Raw genomic sequence first — 12,403 nt, forward strand, 5'->3', positions numbered from 1 at the left:
CCGCCCCGGGCCCCGCCGCCCACCGCGGGCGCGGCGCAGCGCAGCGCAGCGCGGCCGCCGCGGCCCCGCCATGAGCCGGAGGTAGCGGCGGCGCCGCCTTCCGCAGCCGCCGCCGCCCGCCCGCCCGCCCGCCCGCCGGCCGGCCGGCCGCGGCGGCCGGGCCCGGCGATGCCGAACCAGAAGGGCGGCAAGGGCAAGAAGAACAAGCGGGCCAACAGCAGCGGCGACGAGCAGGAGAACGGGGCGGCGGCAGCGGGCGGCGGCGCCGCGGCGGCGGGCGGCGGCGCCGCGGCGGCGGGCGGCGGGGCCGGGGCGGCGGCGGGCGGCGGCGGCGGCGGCGGCGGCGGCGCGGGCGGCGGCGGCGGCGGCGCGGGCGGCGCGGCGGCCGCGGGCGGCGCGGCGCCCGGCGACGTCAAGAGCGGTGAGCGGCGGCGGCGGCGGCGGCGGCGGCGGCGCGGGCCCCGCGGCCTCCCGCCGTGGCGCAGGCGGCGGTCGGGGGCCGTGTGGGCGGCGCGGGGGCCCGCGGTGGCCGGCGGCGCGGGGGCGGCGCTCCCCGCGGCGGGGCGGAAAGGGGGAGGGCGGGAGGGGACGTGCCCGCGCCGAGGGGGGAGCGCGCGCGCGGTGCCCAACGGCCGCGGGCGGCAAGGCCGCGGGGCGGCGGCTGCGCCTCCCTGCCTGGCTGCGCGCCGCCGCGCAGAGGCGGCGACGAGGCCGCGGGGTGCCGGGCCCGGGGCGGGGGAGGGTTGGGGGGCCGGGCCGCGGTCCGCGCTGCCTTGGAGGGGTCTCGGCGGGGCCTGCGCGCTGACGAGGCGGTGGTGCTGAAAGGAGCGCCGACGGCCCGACGCCACGCGTGCCTATAGACACACACACACACACATATATATATACACACACACATATTTCGCTTGGTGGCTTCGGGAAGGCGGATACCGCTGCCTGCCGCGGTGGTGGACGGGGAGCAGGAGGGGCCGGGGGCACCCGGAGGTGCCGTTGGATCCTGAGGGCGAGCGGGAGCTGTAACCGCCCCCCGGGGCTGGCGGAGCTCGCCCCAAACTTCGGCCCCGTCCGTGCTGCCCGGCGGGAGACCTGCCTTTGGGGGCGGTGGGTTGCACCAGCTCTAACGTTGTCGCGGTTGTTTTGTGCCAGCTGCCTGTATGGGAGAGCCCTGGCCCATAAGGAAGGGGCATTTGGTGCTGAACTGGTGACGCGGGATGGTGGTTCGCGCGGGAATTAAAAATTCAGAGCTTCGTTTGCGAACCTGCGCCGTGTTTAGGCACAGTTAAAAATGGACTTCTATGTTTCGGTTTGGTTTTGCCGTTTTGGAGTAGTTATATCTGAGAAGGGAGATGTTTTCCATGGGCGATTTTACGCCACTCTTGGTTGGTTTTTGCTTTGGAGGAGTTTTGGTAAGGTGTTTTCTTGCAAAAACTTGCTTTGCCCTTCACGGTTGCTGATAGCTAGTTTTTACTTGCTCCAAAAGGATATTTCAGGCTAATAATAAAGGCAGTTCAGGATTTTATTACATTTGTTGTTACGCAAAAAAGAACAGAAATCTTGGGTCTGCAGTTAAATTTACAAAGAGCTGTGCAAGATCCCTAATCTTGACTTTTTTCCCTCCCCAGCTGGACTTCAGCTTTTCACTTTGCTTTGGAAAAAGTGGGAGAGTCAATACAACTGATTTATATTTTATGCCAGTAGTTTTGCCTGGCTGCTGTTAGTCAGTGGTGGTCCCAAGAATCTTACTTTGGTTTTCAAAATGTCCGATTTCCATATATTATTTAATGGAAACTTTTCCTTTAAAATATTGGCAATTAATTATGAATCACTTCAGCTCACAAGGCCTTTGCCAAACTATTTTTTGTAAGAATATTGGTTACTCCAGAGAATCACAGAGAATGCTTGCAATTTCCTTTGTTTTTGGCTTTTCGTTTTAGATGAGTGAGTAAGGAGCAAAAAAAGGAAATATTAGTAGGAGTTAGAGTAAGACTTAGTCTTGTGATATAACATGACATTTGCTTTACAGGTAGTCTCTCATACGTTACTCTTATAGGTTTTATTTATTTTTTGAGGTGGAGACAAAGAGAGTTCTCAAATTTTTCTGTCAAGCATAAATGAAAGTGAAGGCACGTTTCTTGTGTCGATGTTTTTTGCATGGCGATAACAAAGCTTTGTTCCTTGTGCAAATTCTGTTGAAGATGATGCAAGTTCTGCAGTGAACGCTGACAACTGTATAGCTGGCTAGCTGGACAGGTTTTCAGTCCTTAACTGGGGGACTGTTTGCTCCATGTATTTTGTATATCCTTCCTCTATGCTAGCCAGATTCCTAAGAAGCCAAAGTGGCCTTTTTGAGAGTCAGTCTGAGATGTTCTCCTTTCCCACTTCCATATGACTTAAGTGGTCGGAAACGTCCTTATCTCTCTCACACCAGTAGAAATTGAAATCCTTTTATTTTTTTCACACAATAGAGGTGCAACGTTGGCTTCAGCACATTTAATTTAAGTGCCTGGTCAGTATACCTCGTCTTTGACCTAACAGGATAATTGTATGTAGTCATATCTTCCATTTTAGATAATCATAAAGGCTGGAGGAGTAGATGTGATTGCTGACCTTATTTTGCATGAGCTACTGCCCATGAGATAATCTTGAGTTGGAAGTTTTGTAAATTGTATTTTTACTGATAACGTCCAAAGCTTTCGATAGCTTTGATTCAGGAGATGAAATGCCACAAGAGTTGGGAATCAGGTTCTTATCTGGAGGGGAACGATTAGATGATGATCACAGATCCCTCACGTCTTCAAAATTTATGGATCCGAAGTGAAGCTATAGTGTAGCTTGGGCCGTGGAGGCAAGCATCCCATTACTAGACTCAAGATGTTTGTAAGAGGCCATGCACTTTCGGTTAATTGATTGCTAAGCAGTTTATCGAGGACGTGGGCTGCTGCGATGAGTTGTGAGGTTAATAGAGTTCTGCTATACACAGTCAACTCTCGATTATTCATGGGAGATTATTTGGGTTGCAGATTAAGTGTGCTGGGTGCAGTGAAGCTCTACAGGGTACTGCTTTTGGACCAGGCAGCTGCATGCTGTGCGTTGCGCTGCTCAGGCTCGCTGGCGCTGTGGGTCCCTCGTCCCACAGGCTTGCTTTTCTCTCCTGCGTTGTCTTTGTATGCTGTTCTAGACTTATTTGCATATTTCTTAAATTCTCTCTCTCCTACTCTCTTTTTACCCTGGAACAGCAGTGGGGGATCGTAATAACATAACCTCTTCTTCTTTAACATCTGACAAGACAGAAGTGTACAAAGGTTAAAGCATCAGATTTAATAATTCCAAAATTAAGATCGTCTGTGCAAACCCTGGCTTGGCATCGTGCTGGCTAGTCCGTAGGACAGTCTGATTTCCTAGCTGCAGCATGCATCAGGACCCTGCTTTATTCAGGAAAGGGATAGTGATTCAGGTCTTTTTCTTTTTTTTTTTTTTTAAACGTCTCCATAGTTCAGTATGTGGTCCATGTATTATTTCTGCCCCCTATCCAAATGCCGTAATGAATACAGAATTTTTAATTTCCTCTGGGCTTTTCTTTGCTATTCTGACTAGTGGTGTCTTATTATAGAGAACTGCTGTTACAGCACCCCTTTATAGTGAAAAGATATTGTCCCATTTTACATTTTGACAAATTTAGCTTTAATACTTGTACCAGTTTCCGTCAAAGTGTCAGCCAGACACTTTTGGCACGATGATTGAGAAATGTAGACTGATTTCCTGCACCTCAAGAGCCTGTTTAGGCTTTTTGGTGGTGTTTTACTTTGTGTCTCTTCAGAGCTCAAACTGCAGTTGAAGTCAGCTGTAGTGCTCTCCAGACTTCAAAGTCTGGCTCCAGATTATGGGAATGTAGAGGATGGAGAGCATAGCTAGTCGCTAGATGGGATGACTTTTCTCCATCTTGCACTGTAACTTTTTGGCAGGTGTTGGGATAATACCCACAAGGCATCATTCGGCTCGTGTAACTGCTTTCCTTCCTTCCCCCTTACTTCTTTTCCTGTACCTTCCTACCGCATTGCCTAGAGAGTCCCCCATCCATTGGTACTATGGCTATGCTGAAATGCATCCAGCTTCCATCAAGCAAAGCAGGAGTTCTGTATGCCGTAGCTTCATCTTTCTTGACCGGTGTGTCATCCATTTTTTGCACTGAATGAGGCACAGGTCTTGGATGGGGTGAGGAAGGAAGTTTAACAGTATCTTCATGCACAAGGGAAATGAACTTTGAAGTCACAGGTAGCCTCCTTTCTTAGATTACCTAGCTTCAGAGTGGTTGAGTGATATTCCTAGTACCCTTCTATTTTTCTAGATAGTTTTCTAGGTTAGTTTTATTAAGCCAGCAGGAAAATCTCAACTATGATCATGTAAAATTATATCTATATATTATATTCATATATATATATATATGAATATATCCATCTCTATTTCTATCTTGCTAAGCCTGGACCCTTTTACATAGTTAGCTGCAGCCAATCTACCTTTTTAAGGTATAAATGTCTAATTCCAGTCTCTATATACAGTTGTTTCCAGCCCTAAAATTCTTTTTCCCTCCATTTCTTTCCCTTGTTTCCATTCTTGGTCTCATTGTCCAGTAGGCCCAAGTCCTCTTCCTCCTCTTGATGGTCTTTATCTTAGCGTCTTCCCACTTTGTTGCCTTCCCTTTGTCACCCTTGTCTTTCTAGTGTTGTGCCATCGGAAGATGGGAGAAAAGGAGGTGCTGGCTCTCTGTTCTCAGTATCTATACTTACACTCTCTAACGTGGGGTTCATTATAGCCAGCTAAATTCAAGTAAAAAAATATGGCATAGCTATCTCTAAACCACCATTTTATGGTGTGTTGGCTGCCTCTTGTAAGATCATATTTGCAAAATTAACAGAGCTGGCAAATCGGTAGGCAGGCAGAATAAAGTTGTCAGAGTTGAGATTTATACAGGATCCTGCATGTAAGAATCCTTCAGGAAAAAAAAAAGCATATGGGAGAGCTGCTTGAGGTTGTTATTTTAGGTCTCATTGGAACATGGTTTCCCAGAGGTGGAGTTTCTGCCCTTGCCAACTGAAGTGTTGTGCGAGCAGTGCCCACGTTGACAGGGCTCTGCTGCCTGAGTCATTGCTGCACCTCCCTGCCGTGTTTGTGAGTTTGTTCAGCTGCCCTCACTAATAGCAACTCCCTGTAACTCAGCTCGTTAGAGAGATCCTGTCAAGACCATACCCCAGGAAGACACAACTAAAAATATAACATGCCTTCCTTGTAAACGAGATGCCTCTGAGGGACTTGCAGCACATTTGCTTCATGCTACACGTGAGAGTATTAGAATACACAGCATCTGTGGCATGCTTCCTCGATAAAACATGCCTTTCTTTAATTTTGATTAAATGACTGATGTTTAAGCTTAAATTATCCAATTCAAGTAATTTCTTGGCTTTTCAAAAGAAGAAAAAAATAACTTGAAATGCTCTCTAGCACAGCAGCTAACCTTCTTATACACCGAAATCTCTGTGGGGCCAAGAGCCGTGAGGCCTGTAGTGAGGGTGATGTCCCTCTGAGAACTCTGAGGAATGTAGTTCATGGACTGAAGAAGATGATGGCTTTCCAGTGGTCCTTCCTACTACTCCATGGTGTGAGGGATACGCAATATATCGCCACTTTGAGATTCACCTAAACTAGTCAGGAGCTATGGGTTGGCTAGCTGTGGTACACACCTCTGTACAAGAGTGAGTTGAATATTTATAATAAAAAAAAATGTTGAAGCTTGAAAAACTCTGCCTTAGTATGTTAATGTTCATATAGGGCATCTTTCCAGGTAAGTAAAGTAAAGATCTTATGGATAGTTGCCTGATTTTAAAATGGCCAGCTCTGATTTTGCATACTCTTCACCTGGGTTTCACAAGTTTGTAAGATTTTAGTTTACTTTCAAATAATATTGTATGTATGAAGATATATGAAGAACAAAATCAGTCAGCACAACGGTGAGTAATGTATAGAAAGCTGTGACTGGCCAACAGTTAAGACTTGAGGAGTCCCACTGATTTCAGTGAGACATCCTGAGAATTTAAGTTTCTACTGTGTTGCAGTGAGTATCGAAATCCTATTAAGTTTCTAGAGGAAAACCATTTTGCTTCGTAATTTCACTGACTACTTCTAACTGCAAAAATCAATTGAGTGCAACTTCTACTGTCTCTAGCAATGCAAATCAGTTTTGAAAAGACTTTCATATTACCTTTTTAGCTTTTTTAAAACTCTGTAATTATATGTTTTTGTGGCCAATGCCATTCATGTTCTGCAAATCTTTGCAAATGGAATCATATCTATGATATTGCTGAATAAAATAAATATTATCCTTTCATGCAAGCAAGTGTACACCCATTTAATTTTTTTAACAGTTACTTGCTATCCAAATGGTTATCAGTGGCCTGACTGCATTCTATGCTCAGGTGATTAGTCATATGTTTTAGCTCTAGCACTTACATGAGTAAGGGTTAGGCCCTATGTTTGTTAGATTTTGAATGAGGAAGTACTGTTTTGAAGTTGACTGCTTTTCTTTGCTGCTACTCATCCCATATTTGCCTTCCAGTGATCTAACACGTAGTGACAAAACTACTAGAAACTACTAGTTTCCAGTCCTTGGACACATTTATAAGTTTTCTTCAACCTCGCCTACTGCCTTAACTATGGACACATCCTTTGATATTAAGATGCCATGACGATGGGCAGACACCCTTGCTTGTTTGAGTTTCTTCCTACAGTACAAATGAGAAGAAAAGATTATGGTAAACTTTGCGTCTAGCTCAGAGAGAAGTAATCCAGCTAATCTTCAAAGTATCTGAATTGCAGCAGCATCAGTAAGGCGTGGGTTTTCTTTAAAGAGTTTTCATAGATATTCAAATAATTTCAGGCAGCCCTCTTGTAATCTAGTTACCAGAGCAGATAATTTCATTTCTAAAGCTTGCAGAATTTTGAGTAGAGCACTGGCATTTCCCAGTCGACTTTAGTGTCAGTTATCTTGAGATAGTTCACTTTAACCTTCATCTCTTTCTCTCCTGCAATGGTAGTGTCCTTCAGTCCTCCTTCCAGGGCTTTTGAGAGGGATATTACTGTTATTCCTGTCTTAAATACCTACTGGGAGAGGAGGTAGCTTCAATCAGGGACTGGCTACTGAGTGTGCCTGGCACTCCCTGTCTCCGCTTCTGTGCTGCGGATATCCATGTTGGGAGCAGTGCACGGTTGAGGACTCTCTCTACTGCACAGATGCCAAAGGCAGCACAGAGGCGGGGCTGGGAGCCAACATAGTGTCTTGAGAGAGATGTCTATTGGACCCGACAGCTCCAAACTCAGAAGCTGCTGTCTGGAAGAGATGCTAGATACTGCAGCTAAGGTGGCTGCATCTCCTGATTCCCATCGAGCTTCTACCAGCTTGTTTAGCCTTTAACATGGGAAATAAAAATACTGTCTGTCTATTGCAGCTTGGAAAGTGTTGACTGATGATACAAACTTTCCTAGGCTTGAAACTAAAAAAGGTGCAGACACCTCTTGATTCAACCTTTCCTTTTTCTTCTCTTCCCCTCAGTAAGCTTTTTCGTGCTTTTAGACAAGTTCTGGTGCAAAAATCTGTACAGATTCTGGGCAAATCCATTCCGCTGTGTTTACATCTGTGCCTTGTGTTAGGGCATCTGCTGCTTCACTTACCTTGCCACATTTATCCCTTTATTTCCAGCATGAGCTGGAATTTACCACTGAAAACTTGCTAGGCCAGGTGCATTAGAGTCTGCTTTAGTTGTTTGGATGTCTCTTTCTCAAGACATCAGGGTTAGTTTGTTGTAACATTTCAAGGTATTAAAAGCTATTGGAAGGCTACAGTGAAAGAATTTAATGGTGGAAATGCTTTGTTCTGAGGATGATTCATGTGAGGACAAAGCAAACAGCCGAGGTTCAAAACCCATTAAAGCCCACCGGTCTTGAGATTGTCACTGGTCTTTATATCCACCATGATAGAGGTCACAATGAAAATCCACCCTACATTGATGAGTTTGAGGAGTCTTTCTGTCCCGGGCAGGATTGTTTGTGACACAGAGGACTGCTCCTCACCTGACCTAGTTAAGCTAACTCCCGAATTGACGTGGGTGTATCAGGGGGAAGTCGACATTAGTTGTCCTGGTGCTGATGAAGGTAAAGCCTCTGGTTTGTTCTCTTTCATCATGGGTGAACTGATGATATTTTCTGTTGGACTGAGGGAATACAGCACAAGCTGGGGCAAGATTTCTCCAGTGCAAGGTGGGTCTGTACCTCCTAAACAAAAGCCAAAGCTGGTGACTGAGTTCTCTTTTGTTTTGATGACAGATATTAAATGAAAGGATGTTGACTGGAATTGATAACCATACGCATTTTAATGACTTCTTCAAGACTGTGTGAAATTCTCGTGATGGGTTTCAGTTGTATAGGCAGAGTTGGTCCAGCCTGGAGCACAGCTGGCCGTGTAAGCAAAGTGCAAAACTGCTTTGCATAAGTAAGAGGTCCCCTTCACTTAGTACACTTTTGCTCTTGACTTTCTGACTTATTTTGGTGAGGTGGTGGTTGTGCTGGGAGTGGGTGGTTGAGTGAGAGCTGTAGATAATGCTGACTTTGTATCATGTGCTAGTTACTGATTTCATAAACAGACATTAGCTCTGACTATGCCATAACTTTGAAGGTGTTGACATGACAGGTACAACTTAAGCCTTCATGATTTCCATTGCATCTTCCCACTGCTGCATAATTGTTACACCTTTCTCAGTCTTTTGAAAAGAAAATCCCTTGGAAGCCAAGCATGCAGCCAGCGTAAGTGAAGTGCGTGGAGATGGTTCTGGCACCTGACCAGCCCTCCAGGAGTCTTGCCATTTGAATTTCTAGGTGAAACAGGGTTTAGTAGCTGCACATTACCTGAAATCTTTTCTTGGAGTGGTGATCACTTCGTGTAACTACTCATCTAATGGAACTTGTGACATCTGCACATTGAGTAAGTACACGCCAGGTGGAGCCAAGCAGCTTAAAGCTTTTGTTCTCTTAAAGAGGTCTCTTCTGACTGTAAGTATTGACTGCTACTACTTGGTCCCTGGGGGAAGGATTCAGCTTACAAGCTTACATGTAATAAGTTATAAGTCAAACTCCCACTGAAGTGAGGGGGTTGTCTAGAGTCAGGGCCTCTTAGAGTGATTCAGCTGGCTTCGCAGCGCGTGTTACTTCAGCCTGAGCTCTGTCACTCTGCTGGTGTTGGCTTTTCTTTCCGAGAACATAGTAGGGAGTCTTGTGACACAGAAGAAAGCTGCATGTTGGGCAGCTTATCAAATGCTGCTGTCCTGTTTCTTCCCCTCCCTCTTAGAGAATGACTGGAAACCTTCATCTTGATCAGTCTGCAAAGATTGCTTAAGCAGTTTGAGGAGACATCAGTAAGTGATATCACTGTAAGCAATGAGCCAAACTCTTTTGAAAGACCTTCTCCTACTGTTTGTCTGCTGGGTTTTTTGTTGTTGCGCTGAACATCCCAGCCTGCCTTTGGGATCCATGTGTGAAACTTTTTTTCCCATTGTGCTCTTCCTGCTACATTCAGGCTCTTGAGAAGGTGACGGTTCTTTCCTGTATTGATGTATTACTTGCACTGTTTTACTAGTTAAGCCTGTGCTCTATATGGCAATACCATTTTGTCACTTCTTGTTAATCTTTTGAATGCTAGATTGTATTCTAGGATTTACCAAAGCAAACACATTGGGCAATTATTACAAATTTTCTGGTCAATTTGTTTGTTTTGTGGTTTGTTTGTTGTAGTTGTTGTTGTCTTTCCTTAGAGTTGTGCTGCAGTATTAGTGTGGTAATATTGTATGACTTCAGTTAAAATAAAGCTCTGATGATGGTAGAGGAAATTCTGAAGATTCCTGCAAATGGTTGGTAGGGAGTAGCCATCCACAGAGTGAGTCAGCTCTGGTTCAAGCTCACAGAGAGAACAATTTCTGGCTGTTTAGGGTTGTGAAGAGAGTGTTGTTCATGGGAAAGTCATGGTAGATGGGAAAATACATAAATTGCAAAGCCACTGTCCCACAGGTACCCTTTTTGGCCTAGGTAAAGTGTCCTTGGCGTAGATACTACAGATGATACTAGAGATACTAGAATGATGGTAGAGCAAAAGCAAGCCACGAGTGAGTGTCTTGCAGACGGTACGGCACCAAGACGTTAACATGTTTTTATAACATTTCTTTGTCCAGATCCATAACAACTTACTGTCAACTCATACTTGTTTTAAGATGTCAGTAGGGCTGCCTCTTCCAATAGCAGACATACTTCTCTTTCCTCTACGCCAAGCCTCATGTTCCTAATACCTCCCTTGAGCTTTACTGGTGTTCATAAGTCTGTATGATGAGCTGAAAACTATGCTGACAAATGCAGGGAAAAAATCTTTGTTTTTGTGCACTGAGTGCAGAAACTCTAGTACTTACACAATGGATAATGTGGGAATGTGCGGGAAAGAGTGAATATTCCTTTAGGCGTGAGCATTTAGGGTTTGGAACAAATGAAAGCAGTCATGAAACTGGAGCCTTAGATCCATGAAGTTTGGCTTGCTGGTTGCATCTTTGGTTTTCTGGTGGATGTATAAACTTAATTAAACAACATTCTCCCCTATTTACTTCATCAGAGAGAAGTTCCTCAAACAGCTATTGTTCTGCTGCTTTCATTTGTGCTATCAAATGGGAAGCACAGGCTTCATTTACCCTCTTTTTTCCATTTTTTCCTGTAGAAACAGGTTAATGTGTTTTATATTGAAGGAGATTGATCTCAGTTGTCTGTTTCTGTTCCTGACTTTTATTAATGTTTAAATCTGGTCAGCAAAACTGAGAGAAAAACAAATACCCAAACCAGCTTCCTTGCAGTCTTCTGCCATGTTCATGTTTTTGAAGGAAGATACCTTGTGCAAACAATGAGATATCTTTGCTCAAATGGATGTTTCTTTTGAATGTTACAAGTTGTTTCTGTTTTAGTGGACATATATGTACTACCATTTGCACCTATTTTGAAAATTACTGAGCAAAATTACTACAGTGGATAAGACAAAAACATTTGTTTCTTGTATGGAAACATAACTTACTGAAAGAGTCAGTGTGCAATTGTAGTTTAAAAATGGTAGCCTGTTCACTAGCGCAGTACAAGGGTGTCTGTGCTTGGAAGCCATTCTGCTGCGTGAAACTACACATGTTCTTGTTTTATACTCAGGGCGTGAAGAGCCTCTTGAAACAGAAGGGTAAAATAGATTGTGGTCATTTAGCCAGTCTTTCAGAGCAGTCTGCTAGAAGAACAGATGCTTCTCCAGTACCTGATAATCTTTCATTTTTTATGAAATTTAATTTCATGACTTTGGAAACCAGACATCTGTTGAGGTATTAGCTACCTGGAATCAGATTGTAGTTAGGTGACAAACCAGCTTCTGGCTGCAGATGTGGATAGGCTGTTTGGCCCATGTGAAAGTCTGCTTACTGCCCTTTACTGTCAGTCTGTCTTGGCAGTAGTCATTGTGCTGTTACCATACAACACTAATATGATGATTTCTCCTCTGAATTTTTGAAGAAAAATCTGAAAATAATTTCTAATTATTGGGAAATAGAGGGGCTTAATAACAAGTTTTTTTTTGAAGTTTTATAATTCTGTAATAAGTGCTTTGTCTTATTTATAAAATTATGATTAAATAACTGAAAGCACTTTAAAGGATGTGAATTGATGGGGAAGAGCTCTTCACGTTTGCTGGTGTGGCTGCAGTACTCCGTGACCTGAATGGTGACTCTTTTGCTTCTAAGACATATCAGTTGCTGTGAATAGGAAAAGTTTCATTAAAAAATTGCTTTGTCGTGTGTTTCTCATTTATTCTTTATGTAGGAACGTGTGGCATGGTTGTGTTTGGCAGGAGACATGAATGGAGAGAAGTTTGCAATGGATGTTCAGTACTGAACAGTCTATTTTGCACAGGCAGACCAGATGAAACTTGAAATATTAGATGGAGGTGAATGTTGGCCTGATCATTTCTATACGCTTTTCGCGTAGTGGAGTTTTTTGCTTGCTTAAATACTGTGCTGCTACAGAAGTGGTAAGGCTCAATAGTGAAACAACCTTTGTTAGCTGCAATTGCCTCTTCAGATTTTGTTGTGGAAATATTGCAGCATTTTTATCAAGGCTTTCTCAAAATCAGCAGACTTCATAATAGCGATTTGCTATCAGTGAAACAACAAGAAAAAAATTCAGATCCCCTGACAGGCCCATCATCTAATCCTACTGTGAGACCGCAGCTCAGCTAGACCACATGGTAGAGAGATGTGTAAGATTTTGAGTATTTCCTGTGCTATTGCACTGATAGTAG

At 44.5% G+C, this 12,403-nt stretch overlaps 1 protein-coding gene across 3 annotated transcripts in view; it reads left to right on the forward strand.

The window, feature by feature from the left end:
- Window positions 1-168: 168 nt before the first annotated feature.
- Window positions 169-12,403, forward strand: part of HECA (hdc homolog, cell cycle regulator) — a 41,196-nt gene continuing 28,961 nt past the window's right edge. For 2 of the 3 annotated variants that reach the window (XM_068938513.1, XM_068938512.1), the window contains exon 1: window positions 169-421. In XM_068938513.1, coding sequence (XP_068794614.1) covers window positions 169-421 — 253 coding nt within the window. Of the gene's footprint in view, window positions 422-9,697; window positions 12,050-12,403 lie in introns of those variants that run through there. The other variant, XM_068938514.1, reaches the window with a different exon arrangement.

This window comes from Struthio camelus, chromosome 3 (genome assembly GCF_040807025.1).
Source record: "Struthio camelus isolate bStrCam1 chromosome 3, bStrCam1.hap1, whole genome shotgun sequence".
Lineage (NCBI taxonomy): Eukaryota > Metazoa > Chordata > Aves > Struthioniformes > Struthionidae > Struthio > Struthio camelus.